The sequence below is a fragment of the Pyrgilauda ruficollis genome, unplaced genomic scaffold, assembly GCF_017590135.1.
Source record: "Pyrgilauda ruficollis isolate IOZ18807 unplaced genomic scaffold, ASM1759013v1 scaffold16, whole genome shotgun sequence".
Classification (NCBI taxonomy): Eukaryota; Metazoa; Chordata; class Aves; order Passeriformes; family Passeridae; genus Pyrgilauda; species Pyrgilauda ruficollis.
In genome coordinates, this window is record NW_024514764.1 from 4,256,344 (window position 1) to 4,276,410 (window position 20,067).

The window sequence follows — 20,067 nt, forward strand, 5'->3', positions numbered from 1 at the left end:
TTGAGTAAAGCTGATTAAATTGATTAAAAACAACATTATGTGTGGGAATGAAAAGAAAGAAAAAAAAATAGCTCTAGGAGCTGCTGTGTCAGACAGAAAACACAGACAATAGCATATTACCAGTGTTGGGTGCAAGCCAAAATGTTTGCCCAGACATTTGATGATTTATTTAGCATTAAGGAAAACAGAGACAACTGTCTAGAAGTCCCTCAGTCATGGAAATGGGAGCACAAATATACAGAAAAGTTGGCCTCTCAAATCTCACACTGAACTAACTTTTTGTTCTTTCCACAGATGAAAACCAAAAGAAGTCCTTATGCTGGTTGCTGCACAAACCAATAAGTGGGTGATTCACACAGGTTTGATGAGGATTTCTTTGAGATTGAAAGAATAAATGCAGAAGACACATACCTTGAAAATATACCTGTGCAATAGCCACAGTGATACTTCATGAAGTGACTGTCCCCATCCCCGTTACAACCAACAGAAAGGAAAAAAATAAATAAACACTTCTTTTCATTTTAATAATCTTAAAATGGGTGTCTAGGTGGAAATCACTGCCTGTCACCATGTCCCTTGCTGCAGATGCCAGCTGGGGACTGTGGCAGAGGAGTGCTCACTGTGCAGGATGAAGGAGTGTGAGATGCACACCAGAGTGTGTCACTCACCTCTGCACAGCCACGTGCTGGACAGCAACAGTGAGGAACTGTTTGTTAGAGAGAGATGGTGTCCTCTGAAAGACTAGTGAATAGATGGAATAAAAAGATGGATTTTTGGACACAAGCTACATCAATTTGTCTCTGCTTAATCCTCACCTATTTCATTCACCTGGAAGTGCATTTTCCTTAAGTGCTTTTAGCATTCTCCCTGCAGCCAAAGAATCTTTGGGAATATGAGCTGCTTCAACATTTCTTTTACTTTCCATCATGTACTTGTAAGGTTCTGAATGTTACACTGTTCATTACAAAACACAAGCTGTCTGCAGGCTGTGGAGATCCTGACTGGATCTTTTTTAGAACTAAATAAGTTGTACCTGAATGGGTTGAGATGACCTCAAACTGCAACACCTCTGGGGAGCAGCAGCTCCACCCTTCACACGACACTGCAAGCCACTCCAGCAGCTGAATGATGTGCTGCTTGTAGAGACAGTGAAAACTTTCCAATTGCTGCACTGCAGCTAAGGAAGACATTGTTTCCTCCACCTGTTAGAACAGAGACAGGATACTTAACTGAAACCACTAAAATAAAACCCCAAACGTTTAAAACTCATTCTGTAAGGAAAAAAGGGATATGGGAAGATTTTCATAGTTTCTATTAAACAATCAAGGCTGATGTTTAATGTCTGTCTATACTACATCCATTAACTTTTATTTGAAGTGAAACATTTGTCCTGATTTCAAAATGAAATCATCAGGAACACAACAACATAACAGCAAAATGAGAGTCTCTAACCCATGTGCACAACTATCCAAAAACTAACCACATCATAAAAAAGGCTCTTAGTGTTTTAAAGATGTGATTTTTCTCCTTAATTTAAGAATGCTTTAAAACATAAAGACAGGGGGAATTTCTCACAATCCCAAGCCATGATAGCTTCCAGAAAGTATTGCTGTTTCAGGTAAGAGAAAACATGGCATTTCTCCTCTTCCCTTTCTCCCCCCAGATTTAATTATGAAAGATGCCCTCTCTTTGTAGTAGCTGGGCAGGCTCATTTTGAAATTCTCAACTTCTGTTGCTTAGAAGTACCAAAACTCACTGTTCCATCAGAAATACCTTCTTCATGTTTAGAGTTAAGACTATCCTATGAGACATGCAAATAAAACATGTACAAATGAAACATGTAAGAACTACTAAATGAATTCCAGACATGAGCATGCTTGGCAAGGATGCCTATAGATCTTCCTAATCACTTGCAGCAGATGTGTTTCAAAGCAAATGAAAATTTGCTTTTACAGTTCCTGAAGGCTCCTACCAGAAGTATAAAACTTCTCCAAGGAAGAGATAAAAAGCATGCTGGAAGCAGGATCTGTAGCCTTGGTGATTTCAGTAGACTGTGAATCAAGAATGGGGAGCAAGGCACCGTTGGGAACCTCAGTAAGGAATAACATGTGCTGCCAGCAGGGCCAGTTCCAGCAGGGAAAGATGGAGCGCAGTGCTGGGAGTGACATCATTGGACTCAAAGTGTTGCAGTACAACTACAAATTGTACTCATATTTTTAATATTTTTAAGCTGAACTCAACCACACAAGTTAGCTCAAACATGTCTAGGACTTTCAGACTCTTCCAGACTAATCACTCGCCAGACAAAGATGTTTTTATGGAGGTACCAGATGTGGAGAAAATAAATGAGAATTTGAAAAAAAAATAAATAAATCAGGATTTGCTAAGGACAAAGGTTACTCTTAAAGCAGGTTTGTCTGCCTCAAGCACAATAGATTTCTCCTTTATGGAAGCATTCTGCCAGACGGCCAAAACAACTCAGATAAATGAATATTTTACATATAATTTACTTGTAAATTAATTGTAACATTAAACAGGATGTGTCAGGACAGAAACTATTCCTCATTTTTAATCCCACCATGACACATAACACACAAGATTGTTTTCCATTGAACAAGAGATACAAAATAATACATTGTTCACATATGATTTAAAGTAAATTCTGTGGTTTCAAGAATGCAATTAAAAACAAAAAAAAGAGAGAATAAATTAAATATACCAGCAGGCTGATGCATATTTTCTCATTAAGCAGTGTCTCACAGTTAAATAAAAATAAAGGTGATTTTCTTTCCTCTATTTGAAAGCTAACAAGTTTAATGACACAATATTTTCCTGCTAATAATCAGTGTGCTGAAAGAAGAGCCAGGATAGCACAGGGCACTGGTAATGAAACAAAACCTTATTTTTAGGTCACCAGTTAAATCCCTGACAAGCTCAAATCAGGCTCCATCAGTTGATACAGCTCCAGTCTCTTTGGGGCTGTGGCCCACCCTGCTCCTTGTGCCTCTGCTGGGCTCAGCTGGGGGTCTTGGTCCATTCCCTCAGCCCCAAGCAACCACAAACACGATGGACACAAAGCCAAAAATCAGGCCAGACCTCAGTGCTCACCACCAGGTCACAGCAGTTGTGGTCTCCACTATCTCTGTGGTCTTCTGTCCCATTATAACAAAGCCTGAATTAAAGTTTTATAATGCAAATTTTTGAATAATTTATGTTTACACTCAAAATTTTTTGAGTCTGAATACATCTTTCTTTTCTGAACTAAAAACTCATATTCATACAGCAGCTGTGATACTTTTGTTTTACATGTTCCTAAGCTATTTTAACAGGGACTTCTTTCCTTCTCCAAGCTGTACAGCTCACTTTGAAGTTTTGGAATAATCAGTAACTGGAGAAAAAAAATAAAATTCAAGCCATATTTGTCTTTTTGACAATTTTGAAATATTGCTGTTATGTAATCTCACTGCCAGATTTTGTATGTGTCTAACTGAAAGAAAGGCTAATGAGAAAAAGGATTCTCATCCAAAGTACTGTCAACTTAAAAAATCATCTGGAACTGCAGGAACATCTTAAACCTTTAATAATCTCAGGAGATTAAGTTTTTCCATTTATGAAAATCAGGATTTATCTCCATGAAACTGCTTTATTCACAGGAGTATGAAGTTGTAAGGTTTTAAATGGACATTGCTGACTTTATAGACCACTGCAGGGATAAACAGGCAAGATACCACAAAACATTCCAGAATCATCTGTCTAAGGCTTACCCGGACCCATTTTTTTGTCTAAAAAAAAACCCCCAAGCAAACAAACAAACCTCCAAACCCCCCCAAATCCCACTCCCATAAGACAGATCATCATCCCACCCCTCTTTGACCTGCAAAGTCTTTTCAGTACTTGTTTCACGCTTTGTTCCACTTTATTTCTTTCCCAAGAGCTCTCAGAGCAAACGCCTCCTCGGAGGCAGCCTGTCAGCTCTGGGGCCATAAATACTGATCCTACACAGGCCTCTGGAATACCATGCCTGGGAGCAAGAGCAAAGGAAGTAGAATAGCCACTGCACTTAAGGTGTGTGTTTGAGAAAAGACAACTGGGATGGGTCATAATTGTACTGCATGAGGATGGCTCGCTGATTTATATGATATTTAGCTCAGGGAAGAAAGAGGAAGAGAAAAATAAGGGGGTGAGATAATGCTGAGCCAAAAAGCTCATCTATTATCTGGGCATGTACAGCTGTCCTTGATTTTAAAGCATTCCTGTGACATTCAAACTTTTGTTTCTTGTGGGGAGGTAAAAAGGTCAACTACTGTAAAATCAGTCTGATATTTGGCTAAAGATGAAAAAATCACCATGAAACCATCACATTTTTAAGGCCAGTAGTACTCTTGACTTCTAAGTGAATTGTTCTTTAACAGTCAGAAAATAAATGTCAGTTTTTTTCCTGCATATAACCAAACATTCCCAGTGACTTATATCCACTAAAAGGTAAACATCAACAGTTCAACCAGCACCACCAGCATGCCCAAGGCTTTACAGGATCCAGTACAAACATAAAATCTTGGACACTTCTTGTTCTGAAACTTTACCTAAATGTGGACAGGTGTTTAACACCCCCACAAAAAAAAAGTGCTCTACTAGGCCCATGGCTGCTCCCATCCAGCTCCAAGATTCCCATGCTCCAGTAATGCACCTCAAGCCATCTATTCTGAAACCTAACCTAAATACTCTTCCAGAAACAAAAAATTATAGTTGTAACTGCAACTACAGACCCATACTTGATGCTTTTGACCACAAAAAAAAACTGAATTCCAGGGTCTTTTCTGGAAACAAAATATATTTTAACTCTATGAGCTTTTAATCAAAGTTATGAAGAAAAATAATTCTCTAGGCTCTGCTGTCCCAAACCGTAAACCCAGCTCCAGATTTAATTCTGGTACTAACCATGTACAGTCTGTACTGTCAGAGATGCACAATCTCAGACTAGACACAAATACTCCCCACAAATAATTATGGCTCTGTTTCCACAAAGTGTCTTATCAATACGAAAACACAAGAACACAACAAAATATTAAACCAGCTCATAGTTTACCTTTTCTTTAAGGTCCTGAGAAGATGGTATTGCCATTATAGTCACCAAAACTTTCATTAGCTGCAAGCTAATTTCTTTGCAGTCTTCCTGGCACACTTCAATCAATGCTTGTACACAGTAAAGCAGCTGCTCCATATAAAAGACCTATTTATTAATAAAAGTACATATTTATTATGTTTTCTTAGCAAATATAAGGTTTTCTTTAAAGGAGAGATATGGGAAATGACAGTAGTTAAATCTGAGCACTGTATACTCCCTTACATTGGTAACATACTGGTAATTTCATGTTAGTTCTTCTAATTACCTATATTCTACTTTTTACAGAATACAATATAATCTTCCTCCCACACTGTTTGTTTGTGTTTACCTTATCCTGTTAACAAAATAAATGACCCTGCTCTTAATCACACAATGGTTCCACTGGTGAATGGTGAATAAAAACATCAAAGCATTTTGGAGTGCTTGCTGACAGTACTTTCTCTTTCTCAAGTGCAATTTGTTAATTAATAACATATTTGTTACAACTCTTTGAAATATTATTCCATGTTTGACTGTTTTGGATGAACAATGACAGCTAAATACATAAACCCAAAAAACCCCTGAGCCTTTGCTTTTATCTCAGCCAATTTATCTCATTTGATGCCATATAGTTCATGTTATCTTGATCCAACTGATACCAGTTCAAATCAATACTGTTGTCAGTTAGTTTGCCATGACTTCTATGATAAAGTGCATCAGATATCCATGAAGCTGTCAGGGAACAGAAGGAGCCATTGTTACAAATTTACTCCCAAAAAATGAATTGAGTCTAGGAATAGGTTAGCCATAAGTGTTATTAATCTCATGGACATGGTCAATCCTTAGCTAAACAGTGTCTGTGCAGCATTTGTTGAGAGAGAGATTGTTTTCCAAGACTAAAGGCTGGAACAATTCTGCCAAACTTTCAGTTAGAGATGGATCTGACTCCTGGAGCCAATGCCAAATGGAAGTGGTAAGCCTAAACCTCACAGCAATTTTGCAGCTATACCTCAGGGAATTGTTACTTGAACAATCAGGTTATAATGCTTCCACTTATATGAGCTCCTAATCACCACAGGCTTCATGGAGATTAAGGTTAATTCCTGCATCACTGGTACATATTCCATTAGGGAAGAAACCTAATGAGGGAAGAACTTGAAATGTATTTCTTACAATTGGCTCAAAAAGACAATTAGGCCAGATTCAGTCTGCACACATGAATAACTGTTTTAAGGGAAGCCTACATCTGACATGAAGTCAGAGCTCCTCAAGGCACAGCACTGGCCCTTTTTTGGTCATCTTAACAGCAGAGGTCTAAGAAACTCCTGGTGGAATGAAAGCCAGGATTTCATTTGTGGGGAAAACTACAGGGATTCCTCTTGTGCATCTCTAGCAGATCTATTTCTACATTTGAACATGGGAAGGAAAAAAAATTCCTGCAGGTTAAAAAATATCCATTCCATGTTTAAGAGAATCTCTCATCTCCTTATATAGCAATTGGTGGATATTCTTCAAATGCTAAAATAAAACTGGTCTTTGGATTCAGCTGTTACCTAAGGATACACTTGGAAGTAAATTTCTAATTGATAAAAAAAAGTCTTCCTTCTAGACTTTCACTTAAAGAGAAGAAACCAAGACCAAAAGTTTGCAAAACATGCTCCTAAATATACACATAAAGTGCTGGTACCTGCCTTTTGAAATGGAAAATAAGAATGTAAAACAAAAATCAGATGACATTAAGAGGGAATCTTGGGAAACCTGACATGCCAATTACAATAGACTATAAAAGATTTTCAGTCATTTTTACTGATGAGGATTGAAGTGCATGATCTTGTTTTGATTGTGAACACAAGGAATTTCAAACCATGGGTTAAACTCTGCCTCAGGACCAGCCAGGGTAGTCCTTTGTGAGTACTGTATTTACTAAGCAGCTGCTTGTCTCCCTGCCTTGCCTCTTCATTTTCTTACCACTATGTGAAGTCCTTTACAGCAGTTCTTTACCTGAACCTACATCTGCTGAGAGGATGGACTGTTGGTAAGTCTTTGAAAGCAGCAGATTGCCCAGGAGACCACGACATAGCCCAGAAGGATGGGGAAGCTCCTGTTTTGTCTCAGACACATGTCCACAACTATTTCCTGAGACAGGTGTGCAAGGGAGGGACAGGAATGGGAGCATTTAGGGAGAATAAATGTAAAGGTAGTTTGGTCAAAGCCTGTATCCTGCTGTGTGTTTTGCAGCCTTCCTTACCTCTTCAGATCTCTGACAGACTCCAGCCTGTGACAGTGTGTTGCCAAGCTGGGCCACATGAGGCTGTAAGATTTCTTTTGGGCTACCTCGAATCACTGCAGCCAGAACCATCACACAGGAGGCTTTGGGTGTCTGCTCAAAGGCTGGGGTGATTAATTTCAAAGACACCTTAGGGCTGACAAACGTTCCAATCAGTTCTGCTGCTTTCACGCTCTGAAAAAAGAACAGGAATAACTTGAGGATTTTCCTGAAAACACAAAGACCATTCAACGTATCATGGCCTTTTTCTTTTTATGATTCCAGCTGTTATTTTAAATGCTTCAGCAGTTGCCTTGTAGGCCTTTTCCACTCGCTCAGTAATGATTATATGCATGAAGAAATTTTCTTGACATGTTCAGTAAGCACATAATAAGACATTGCAAGCAGCCTTCCCCACATAAGACAAACTTCCATGAGAAAGCAATGCACAGAAACAAAGTGTACAACTTCACTGTAATAAAGTTTCCAATTTAGAGCAACCAGATGTTGCACATTTAGTGGTTTAGCACTTTGTCCCTCAAATGCTGTCCTGAGGCTCACCCTTAATTCATCACCCTCTTTATTAAAAGCTGTAACTATAAAAAATGGAAGGAGGAATTTTTTGTTATTGTACTATACCTTGAAGCTGACATTACAGATCAGGTTAAGTGTGGAGGTAATGCCATGGGGGAACTGCCCACTGCTTTCCATCTTACTTCTTTAACTGAAAGGCTTAAATTACTGTGTATTTCCCATGACAGTGGCACCCCTTGGTCCCATTCCTGCCTTGCAGATGTATCAGGATGTTGTATTCCACATGAAACACCACCACACCAGGGCTTACTGCCTGACTGATGCCCAATGTTTACAATCATGTGCATGAATAAAGAAACAATCAACTACTACAGCACTACCTGTGCAACAGGAACACTTCTTCCACCCCCATAGATTTAATGGTTGGGTCATTTCCCCAAAGATGAAAGCTTTCTCTATCATTTACAGCTAGTGACTTTGCTATGACTTTTTTTTTTTTTTATTGAACCTAATTAATACTTGAATCATGCTAGTTCTTTTAGTCTCAATAGAAGCACATAGTAATGAGTTCTACAGTTCAAATCTGCACTATATAGAGCTGTTTCTTTTCACAAAGATAGGACTCAAAGGAGCTGTAGCATCCTCTGTGTAGATATGAACTCCATTCTCCTCCATATTTGCCACAGAGAAGCGAAAAGACTCTTAAAGCTCTGAAAACTGGACAAAACAGTTAAAGAGTTCAAAAATATGTTTTCATACATTTGTACTGATCGATTTAATCACTTTAATAGAGGAAAAAAATGAAAGGGTCCCATTTGGTATTACTAGACTGGAGAAAGACATGGACATTCTCCAAGTTGGTGGCTGCTCTGAAATGGGCTCCTAAAGTGACAAACTAGAGGAGGTTATCACAGTATCCTGGGAAGCTGCATCACTAAGAGATAAAAAGCATCCCAAACCCGAAGTTGCTGACTCTTATGTTTGCACAAGGAAAAGTACAATTAAATACTGGAATCATCTCCTAACCAGGAATAAATCTCTTGGAAGCACCCGTGAGAAGATTAGTGGTGGAATTCCAAGGAAGAGATGAGTATGGCCAATAAAAGGCAAGGGACAGCTATGTGCTGAACACATATTTTGTATTTAGATTTATAGCAATAAGCACTTGATAGGAAATTTGACAGAACGCAGGGCTACGTGGCCTTATTGTCATAATTATTTATGGTTTTTTTTAGCCCAGCTGAGAGCAGGAACCTAAACAAGAGCCTGATTTAGGGTTGGACTATCTGCATCCAGTAAGAAGAACACATTCTTCCAATTTCCCAAAGCAATAAAATTTGTAACTTTAGAGTAAGTTACGTAGATACATTTTTGTTATACATATGTTCTCTTCCTTGAGTAGAAACAGGAACAGAAGATTTTATCTTAAAATTGTAAAAGCATTTCTACCACCTGTCTTTCTTTTGCTAAATTTATCTCATGTCTTCAACTGCATCTGTTTTACTGGTTTGTTGATCAAAGTGTTGAAAGAATCAACTGTTACTAAAAATCAAACTAATTATTCCTCACAACCCCCCTCCCCCCAACCCCACATTTTCCAAGCATTAAGTCAAAGATTCAAACACTGAATATGGGTATCACATGGAATAAACTTACCTCAATATATGGTTGGATTATGAAGCAGGGGGAGGTAAGTGAAATTAACTTGAAAGGGCATGACCTGCACATTTTTTTACATTGAATTTGTTGCCCCAAGGCTTTTACACTTTAATCCACTGCTTATAATTTTTGGAGAGATTATTATCAATGCTTCATGGGGTTGGCATACAAACTAAACAGTATTTAAACAACTTTACAATTGGTCTTCATACCAACAATAGAGGAATACATTTATTTTAACAGATTAGAGAAGTATAATGTGCACATGTTTTTAACATCCATATAAACCTGAGCCTGATCCTTCAGTCACGGGCAATTCCCAGTGACCTAAGGTAAAGTCAACCTTCAGAAGACAGACTGAAGACTATAAAGTCTTTATTCAGTGTACAACAGCTACTTTAAAAGATCAAACTTACATTTTTAACCACTTCACTTTCTTCATCTGAGCATGCCTGGTACAAAGCTCTCAGCAGTAGCTCCATGTGTTGGGTGATGTGATCCTCTGCATGCAGCAATAATGTGTACAGGAGCTGGGATGCTTTGATTCTTGTGCTCCCAAGCCAGTCTGTGATATCATGACAGAGACCTGGGAGAATTTTGGAGAGGTTTCTCGACACAAGTTCACGACAACCCAGTCCTGGTCGAGTCTCTAGAAAAAACAAAAACAACCCAAAAAGAAATATCAAAGGAAAAGCCAGTGCATAACAATCTCAGAAAAGTTTAAAAGCTGCAAGGTAAGAGCATCTGCATCAGCATAGAACAAAATACTCCAAATGCTGCTGAGGAATTTACCTGCAAAAGGTTGCATTTCCTTGCAATATATATTGCAGAATTAAAATTGCAAAACTAAATATTGCAGAATTAAAATTCCACATACCTCTCTGAATATTTATGTATTTTTTATTGGACAGTGATTTAGATTTCATGTTTTAAAATGTTTATGGAAGCAGAAGAGAAAGATAATTGAAATGAATGCGTGTCTTTACCCACTTTGGAAAACACAGCTTAGTAATTCACTTTTAATTTTAACAGCAACACAAATCCCAAGAAAAATAAACTGAAACACACATAGATAAAGAGAAGGCTGACTTGTGCATGCAAATGCTGAGCTCAGTATAATTTGGAGGAGGAAAGAAGGTAGAAGGCACAAACAGTACAGAAGACATGAGCTGCAGTAAAACAGACAATGTCAATTGTGCCCTCTAAAAGAAAAGGTTAAAAGTGTGTCTGGCAAACTGAAGGCAGAAAGGGCACAAACTATGGCTTGTACAGATGCTGTGTAATAGATCAGGCCAACAAATTGATAGTGTGTTAAAAATCACAGCTATTGTATCATCTCCTTGCTAAGGCCTTTCCAGGAGAAGCAGCCCACTGAAGTGCCTCTTCAGTGTTTCAAAAATGGAATACTATGTTTAAAATTATGATACACAAGTTGGGGGGATGTTTTGGTTTTTTTTTTTTTTTTCCTTAAGACTTTGTGGAAAGTGAGTTTTTGTGGTTTGATTTGTCTTTTGATTTCAAAAAGAACCCAAAAGTTTTGCAAAAATATATTCCCCGCCTTAACAAAGGATGCACATTTCTGGATAACCAACAAACTTACCTTTCCCAACAAATGTCTACTGTACTGTTTTGGTAATCATCAAATTTACTTGTTAGTTAATTTCTAAATCACTGAGATTCAGAAGAGCATCTTGACCAATATCACAAACATCTAACAAATGTCCTGTTCTGTACTTTACAGATAAAGCTGTGACAGCCCTTTCCAAAAAAAAAACCAGCGATAAACTTTTTTAGAGATTTTTTTCCTGCAGTCTATTTTCTTTTCTTAACACTGTATATGTTTATACAAACAAAATCTGAAAAGTTGTTCTTTGAGAAGCACGATTTCATAATTGCCAATCACAATGTTCACATGCTGTTTTAAGAAAGAGACATCATTCATTATGAGGTGTCAAAATACACTGAATGTGTGAGTGCCTTTTTTATTTCTGATGCAGAGTTCTGTAAATGCTCAGGAAGAAAATGACTGAGTTGTCTCAAGATATTTTCCTGCACTGGCCTGTGTAACTACAAATGCTAAAAGGGAAACTGACTAACTGAGGATACAAAAGGCTTAGAAATACCTATGAAATACCTAACTAGGGAAAAAAATAAAATTCAAGCATCAGGACATGAATTGCTGCTTCTTTTGTCAATGAAGGAAACATTCTGGATTATGAAAGCTGACAATGAGTAGCAAAAGGTCAAATAAAGAAATCAACTTGAGACAGCAAATACAGACTGGCATCCTATTGAACCCGAGGCAGAATTTTGTTTGAAGAATTTGGACCATTCTTTATCAGCAATTCCTTCATTTCAGATGTTCAAATGCAGGCATTTATCCCTGTAGCTACTCCTGTCAAAGACTTCCCTGCTATAAACTGTCTGCACCTGTATCCTGAGGCAATGAGTGCTGGGGCTCAGTGCAAGCTGTGCAGTGCCTGGATGACACCAGGTCTCCCTCTGGTCCCCTCTGACCTGCAGGATCTGTCACTGGGAGATCAAAGCAGGGCTCCTGTGGCAGGTCCATTAGTCTGACAGCTGGACAAAGCTACTTAAATAAAATGTACTACAGACTCACAGTTGGAGAAAAAATATTCTACTAAAGTCACAAGAAACGGCAACAAAATACTAAAATACCCCAACACAAACCCTACTCCCAATAAAACAAACCAACCAAATGTTCACGGAGAGCAAACAGAAAGGACACAGATAATAGCAATTATCCATACACAGGCTGTGGTAGGACACCACATAAGGTATATTAGTGTCTCTGATAAAGTTCTGTGTCTGTAGGATTAAGCAGCCAATCATCCTTTCCTCTGACTTTTCTTCTATTTGTCACATCAAGCCTGACTATTAATAAGATATACACCTTGGAAGTAAAGATAAACAGCAAGAAATGATACCTAAAAGTCACCATTAACTTGGGACTCAAGTCCAAAATTATCAGGCCATTTCTTTAAAATATTCTTTAGTATGTGCACATATATGAAAATACACACATATATGTCACATTCAAGCCTTAACTGCATAATTCTACCAAGAAAAATGCAAGAAAATTCAATTTAATGTGAGGCTGGAATGCTGCCCAAATTCATGAAGCATATTTATTGTGCTAAGGAGATGATTTAGGAGATCACATACCATTCAATTATGAAGTAATTGGTAGATGTCACTTTCTAAAAAGCCCAACCACAACAGCTTATACACACAAACCCCAACACACACCTAGACAAAACTAACCCAGGTAACCCCATCAGCTGTACAAATGGTAATCACTGTTCCAAGACAATGAAATTAAACCTTTTATGACCTTCACTATATCATGGTCATTGCAAAATTAGTGACTGGAGCTTAGACACTCAACTTCATCAATTTGTGTCTGTTAAAAGATTCTCTGACTGCCAGGAGAAGAAATATGTTTCTGCCATGACTAGTGGAAGTAAAAGCCTTCTTTAGCATTTCCAAACCCCTGAGGTAAGATTATACAGAAAATAAGGAGGAAAGAAAAAAGATTGGGAAGGATGACAGATCAACTTGCCTGCCTTCAAAGCTAAACAGTTCTGTCAAACCAGTCACCATTATGAAGTGCTTCCCCTTTCATTCAAGCATTACTGAGTAAAACAACTTTAAAGGAAAAAAAAGAAGTGTAATTCAAAGAAGAAAGAGCTCCGGAACCCACTGTCATGGAAAGGATTTTGCTGCTGGGTATTCTGTGATGTGATTGTCATGTAGGCACAAGTCAAGCATGAACCTGTTCTTTCACACCAAAAGAGTTTTTGTTCAGTTAAATATGAGTATAGAAATCAATAAATGAGCCAGTTAAACTCTCTCTTCCCCCAGCTCTCATATGCATATTTTTAAACATTAACTTTGTGAACCCAAGACAGGAAACAAGCTTCAAGCTACTGCAAACACAATGTTTGAAAGCCACCTATAAATCACATGGTACTAAAAAGTAAACTACCATTCTGCATTGGGGCTTTTGTATATAATAAAGGAAATTACTCTGTTCCCACATTCTTCATGTACACTGGCAGATTTTAGGTAGCATCCCAGTGTTTCACAAGAAGTCTGAAATAATTTCATTGCAAATTTTTCTTCAGCACCTATTATGTGGATCACTAATGCTGTGACCTGCACTCATTACTCAAGGACTTAGCTCATGGCTGCTTTTCTCCTGCCTTTCTTTCCAGTCATTTCTGTGCCCACTGTGCACCTGGCTGCTGGTTGATGTAGAACTTACTGCTGTTTCTGCACCACTGCTTTACCTTTTTCTCAGCATAGGCAGCCTCATTTACTTTCTCCAAAATGAATTTTTGGATTAACAAAAAAAAAAAAAAAAAAAAAAAAAAAAAAAAGGTTCCATTTTCAGGAATCAAGGCAAAAGGTTAAAGGCACTTTGCTCCCAAGCATGTGTCTGTTAAGTCAAGGTGTTTTGTTTAACATGGCAAAGAGCAAAATGTGATTCTATAGGTCTGTCTTATCTGTAAAACATTTTCTCCTGTTATTCAAAAAGGAGGAAGACGGAGATTAACAAAATTTAAGGACCAGATAGTGTAACATCTGAACTTGTTTAGAAGATTGTTTAAAATTGAATGAAGTAATGGCTATGGATTTGTGCTGAAGGTTGTCAGGATGAGGTACTACACTTTTGAGCAAGGTCCTCATTATTATATAGAGAAGTAAAAAGGGGAATGTGCTTTTCTCATGGCCACATGATGTTCTACATATAACCCAGAATCCCAAAGAGTTTGGTAACGCATGGACTAAGCTGCAAGTATGTTATCCAATGAAGTCTTAAAAATCATTTTGCAAGTCTATATGTGCACATACATGTGCATTTTGGGACCAAATGGTCCCAGTGGTTAATTACAGTGTTAGCTGTTTGTGGAAAAATAATTTAGTGAAAGATGGCTGACTTGAGTGAAAAGGAAAAAAAGGAAAAAAACACCAAGACATTTCCACACTGTTGATGTTTCATTTTCTTGCACATACTAAAGCACATTTACTAATAGGAGAGCAGCTTAAGTTTCTACAGGGAGCAGCCAAGTCCATAGCTGTTGGGATGTGCTGGAGTATTTAATAAAATTACTTTAAAAATTGTTTCCTTTGGCTTCCATATTCCTTTCTACCCCTTTTTTTTTTCCCAAAAAAAATTTTTGGAATAAAAAAAAAAAAAAAAAAAAAAAAAAAAAAAAAAGAATGAGGTTACTGAAAAATCACTTTTTAAAATTTAAATTTAATAATTTAAATAATTTTATATATATTTTATACATGCTACCTCTCTACATTAATATTACATATTGTAATGAATATTACACATCCTGCTCTGCTGTGAGTACTGCTCTGCAGCTCTTGGAGATTATTCACAAAGCAAAAACCACTTCCAGTACAACATTTACCTCCTTTGGGATAATGAGATGGTGAAACACTAAAATCCATCTTATCCTTCAAATCTTCTTCATTCTCTTTCTCCCATTGCAAGCCTATCTTTTCCCAGTAGGTACAAGCCAGTTTCCTAGATATAAAATAAGAGTTTTATACCACCATGACCCCAAAGAAAAACACTTTAAAATGAGACTTCTGGAAAAGCTGACTACTTGAACTCAGCTGGAAGGATGGGAAACATTCCAGCCACTTAACCTAGGCACATTAAGTTGAGACTTTATATTTCTTCTGTACTCAGTGGACAGAGGCCTCTTCTCCCAAGGGATAATTCTGTCTCTGTCCACCCCTGTCTTTGTTGCTCTCACATTTAATTGAATGTAGCATGAAAGGACAGTATAACAAAAGATACTGAAGATAATGCTAACATTTTCAATCTAAGAAAAAACAAACTAACTAACAAACAGAAGTGAGGGTTTTGTCCTCCAAGCAAGACATTTCTGAACTTAGGAACACTTCTTTGACATCTATTTAAGGGGGGGAAAAAAAGACTAAAGGTTCCACATACGTATTTTCAGGAATTTCATCAGTAAAGCTGCCAAGTAACAGAGGGATCAGCTTGTGAAAATATGAGTATCTGTCTCGTAGGTGCAGCAACCATTCTCCAATGACAGTTGTTACAGCGTGCCGTACCTACAGGGAGACAAAAAAACTATTTTAAAGGTGTCAGGAAAATAACAGAAAAATAATAAAACCAATATTTGCTTTCTGCATATAAGATGTGGTGAAGCACATCAATACTCTCAGAAGAAATTACAAGAACCCAGCATTTCCTCACTTGCAGGAAGCATGTTAAGGAACACACAAGGAATCACACTCTCATTTTTCACTCTGGCTTAGTCAGTTTTAGAGTTTTTGCTGCACAAAAGCACAGCTTTGAGAGGAAGAGAAGACACAGACCTAACTCAGAAAACTAAATACTTGTGGTTAGTTCCTTCCTGAGAATTTAAGAAATGTACATTTCTCTGGAATTTGTAGCTTTCCAAGCACATCTCCAGAAGAAAATTTTCTCTGTTCACTACAAAGGAAAGATTAATTTTAAAATTATTGCTTCAGTTGCACCTTATAAAGGGATCCATACCATGTTTGTTAAGCATCTGAAAAGGCCAGAGAATGAAGGGCCAGGGAGATGTGGCAGAGAATTTAAGACAGAATTGAAGGCACCCATTAGAACAAAACCCTCACCACCCTGCTGAACTGGACAGCAGTGACCAGCATTGGTTTGGGACAGATTCCAACTGATACAGGCTGGATGGGACATGGTCCTGGCTTCAGCTGGGACAGAGTTCATCTTAGCAGATGGCATGGTGCTATTTTTTGGATTTAGTGTGAGAACAATGCTGATAACACACTGATGTTTACTTGTTGCTAAGCAGAGCTTACCCTAAGTCAAGGACTTTTGGGTGTCTCAAGCTGTGCTAGTGAGGAGCTGCACAAACAGCTGAGGGAGCAATGCCAGGACAGGTGACACGAGCTGGGAGTGAGCAAGGGGCTGCGTGGTCCTTAATCCCATCTGGGATTAAACCATGATAGATGTATTTACAGATCTCAGCTGAATGCAAGACAGCTGAAAATGGGGGAAGCAGGGAGAGAAACGCCAAGAAACCCACGCCATGGGGATGGGTTTTAAACAGATTTAAAATAAATGCTGAGAAAAGAAGGAAGAAAAGCACACCTTGGGAATCTCATCGAATAACCTCTGGGCCAGATGAGACAGGACATCATCCACAGACTTTCCATTCCCAAACTGTATCACTGCTCCAGTAGCCTGAATCACATCAACACGAACTCTGTAGTGTTGGTGGGAAATTGTCTGCATTAGGGGTTTTATCAGAGACTCTGATTGCATATGGAAGTGCTCTGTTAGGGCAGAAAGACAGAAACATCAACCATGTGAGCTCCCACCGTGGGCAGGATCCCTGTCCATGGCAGAGGGCTGGAACTAGATGATCTTTACGGTCCCTTCAAACCCAAACCACTCTCTGATTCTGTGTAGCATGGATATACCCATGACACCCAACAGTTGTTGGGGCCAGCAGTACAAGATGATTTTGTATGGAATAATGCATTTGGGGGGAAGGGGGGGGCTTAATGCTGCTCAGTAATTCTATTTCTTTCTCTACGTGGGTGACAGAGCTGGAGCAACACGATTTCTGTACCACTATGAACCGCAGCCTGACTAGTGTTGCTGTGTTTATGTAGCAGGCAGCTTTAACTTTATACAGCATCAGAGCTGAACGCTGCCCACAAACCCTCTCCTAGCCCCTCCTGCTGCTACTACCCACACCCAACAGCTCAGCCTACACTCCTGCCACGGCTCTTCTCCAACAGACCCTCCAAACCCCGCAGAGCACCCCTGCGAGGGCGTGTGCCACCCCTCATCTCTCCCCTGCCTGCATCCCCGTCCCCTCCTAGCGCGCCTCCTCTGCCCGCATCCCTCAGCCCCACCTGGCATGGCCCTGGCGCAGGCCACGGCACAGCCGCAACTCTCCCGCCTGACCTCGGCATAGTGGTCGAGGAGGGTGGCCTGGAGGACGCGGGCGATGTCGCCGAGGTAGGGGGCCATGGCGGCGCCGCAGCGCTGCAGCAGCAGGCTCAGCAGCTGCACCAGGCCGAGCCGCAGCTCCTCGCTGGGCTCCGCGCCCTGCGGCGGGCACAGCCGCTGCGCCAGGGCCGGCAGCAGCACGGGCAGCGCCTCGCAGGGCCGCTCGCCGTGGCTGAGCCCGTGGCGGAGCAGCTGCAGGGCGAGCTCCCGGCACCGCTCCGCCGCGTCCCCCGCCAGGCAGCGCGACAGCGGCCGCAGCAGCCGCGCCGCGAACACCTCCTGCAGCACCGCGCCCGGCAGCGGCCGGCCCTGCAGCTGGGCGCGGATGTCCTCCAGCGCCCGCAGCCGCGCCGCCCGGCCGCAGTCGGGCTGCTGGAGGAGGCTGAGGGGCCGGGCCAGCGCCTGCGACAGCTCGGCCGCCGCCGCGGACGCCGCCATGTTCCCGGCACCGGGGCGGCCGCGTCGCCAGGGACGCGCGGGGTGTTTGCGACGGCGGGAGCGCGCTTTACGGCCGTGCCCGGCAGTGCGCGGGGACAGCGCGGGGAGAGGGACCGGGACAGGGAGAGGGACAGGGAGAGGGACAGGGAGAGGGACAGAGAGAGGGACAGAGAGAGGGACAGGGAGAGGGACAGGGAAAGGGATAGAGAGAGGGACAGAGAGAGGGACAGGGAAAGGGATAGAGAGAGGGATGGAGAGAGAGACAGGGAGAGGGACCGAGAGAGGGACAGGGACAGGGATAGAGAGAGGGACAGGGCTGGGGATAGAGAGAGGGACAGGGCCACTGGGACAAGGAGAGAGAGGGACAGGGAGAGGGACAGGGAAGGGGACAGGGAAAGGGACAGGGAGAGGGACAGAGAGAGGGACAGGGAGAGGGACAGGGAAAGGGATAGAGAGAGGGACAGAGAGAGGGACAGGGAGAGGGACAGGGAGAGGGACAGAGAGAGGGACAGGGAAAGGGAGAGGGACAGGGATAGAGAGAGGGACAGAGCTGGGGATAGAGAGAGGGACAGGGACAAGGCCACTGGGACAAGGAGAGAGAGGGACAGGGAGAGGGACAGAGATAGGGATAGAGACAGGAACAGAGACACGGGGACAGGGATAGGGACAGGGACAGGGAGAGGGACAAGGACAGGGACAGGGATAGGGACACAGGGGTAGGGACAGGGATAGAGACAGGGACAGAGAGCGGGACAGGAACAGGGACAGGGATAGAGAGCGGGACAGAGAGGGGGACAGGGACAGGAATAGAGAGAGGGATGGGGACAGGGACAGAGAGGGGGACAGGGACAGTGCGGGGCGGAGGGACAGAGGGTGACAGGGATAGAGCCGGGGGAAAACAGAACAGGGGACAGGAACAGAGGGAGGGGACAGGGACAGGGCAGGGTGACAGGGACAGGGCAGGGTGACAGCCCCTCCGCAGGCGGGGAGCGAGCGGTGCCAGCCTGGGGGAGCCCGCGGGTGGTGCCAGGGCTGACGGCGGCAGCGCCGGGGCTCCGTGCCCGGCCACTTTCACATGTGCCACTTCCCCCGCTGTTTCTCCGCAGGGATCAAACAGCAGGAGCAGGAAGGTGTCAGTTTCTGTAACAGCGCTGCATGCTTTTTAGTGTTTATTTGTATTAGTTAATGTGTATATACATTGTGTTTGTGTTGTACTTTACACAACCTCATGTTTTGTGTTCTCCTCCAGTGACTGCAAGGAACAGACCTCAAACCAAAAAGGTTCTCAGGGTCCTTTTCTTGAGGGATCACACCGAATCTAAAGTGCAATAAACCACAAAACTAATTCAAATTATTTTAAAATAGCCCTGTGTTTACCAGCAGAGTTTATTCTATTGTTGTGCTTCTCCTAGCTTGACTGTGAACTTCTGGAATCCTGTTTCATCCTTTATTCTATGGGAAACATGAATGTGAATTTCCTGGCAACAGAAGGAATACAAAGGTGTATTGGAGTATTCCTGACAGCCCAATGCTGAATGCCAGCTGTGACCACACTCCTCACGGCCTTGCACAGAAGTGCTGCTGGCTGGGATGGCTTTGCTCTAAAAACCCCGGGGCAGAGCTGGTGAGCTGCTCTTCCCAGCCCTTTCCAGTGCTTTTCCAGCCCTTCCCAGTGCTTTTCCAGCCCTTTCCCGGCCCTCCCCAGCCCTTCCCGAGCTGTGGGTGCTCAGCAGGGCTGGCAGCTCCTGTGTGCCTGCCTTGGCCCAGCAGCCTGTCCTGCACGGTCAGCTCATCATCCGCGATGGCCAGGACACGTTCCATGGCCAGCTCGTCCTCCGTGCTCATGTGTCACAGCCAGGCTAGTGTCCTTCATGGCCATGCCATCCTCCATGGTGTGGCTGCCTCACGCATCCCGAGTGTCCCTCATGGCCAGGCTGCTCTGCACGGCCAGACCATTGTCCACCGTGGCTCGGCTCTGTTCCTTCGCTGGCCTGTCCTCGGGCTGGCGGTGCGGAGCAGCCAGGCCAGGTC

The 20,067-nt window shown here is 41.8% G+C and overlaps 1 protein-coding gene across 1 annotated transcript in view; it reads right to left on the reverse strand.

Annotated features, from left to right (window-relative positions):
* The window catches only part of DNAAF5 (dynein axonemal assembly factor 5), a 28,113-nt gene extending 9,930 nt beyond the window's left edge, over positions 1–18,183 (reverse strand). Inside the window, exons 1-8 of the mRNA XM_041462703.1 lie at positions 17,502–18,183; positions 16,729–16,913; positions 15,562–15,686; positions 15,011–15,126; positions 9,980–10,212; positions 7,353–7,565; positions 5,087–5,230; positions 1,034–1,202 (exon numbers count right to left, since the gene is read on the reverse strand). Of these exons, the coding sequence (XP_041318637.1) occupies positions 1,034–1,202; positions 5,087–5,230; positions 7,353–7,565; positions 9,980–10,212; positions 15,011–15,126; positions 15,562–15,686; positions 16,729–16,913; positions 17,502–18,036 (1,720 nt within the window). The 5' untranslated portion in view covers positions 18,037–18,183. The remainder of the gene's footprint in view (positions 1–1,033; positions 1,203–5,086; positions 5,231–7,352; positions 7,566–9,979; positions 10,213–15,010; positions 15,127–15,561; positions 15,687–16,728; positions 16,914–17,501) is intronic.
* Positions 18,184–20,067: the final 1,884 nt, after the last annotated feature.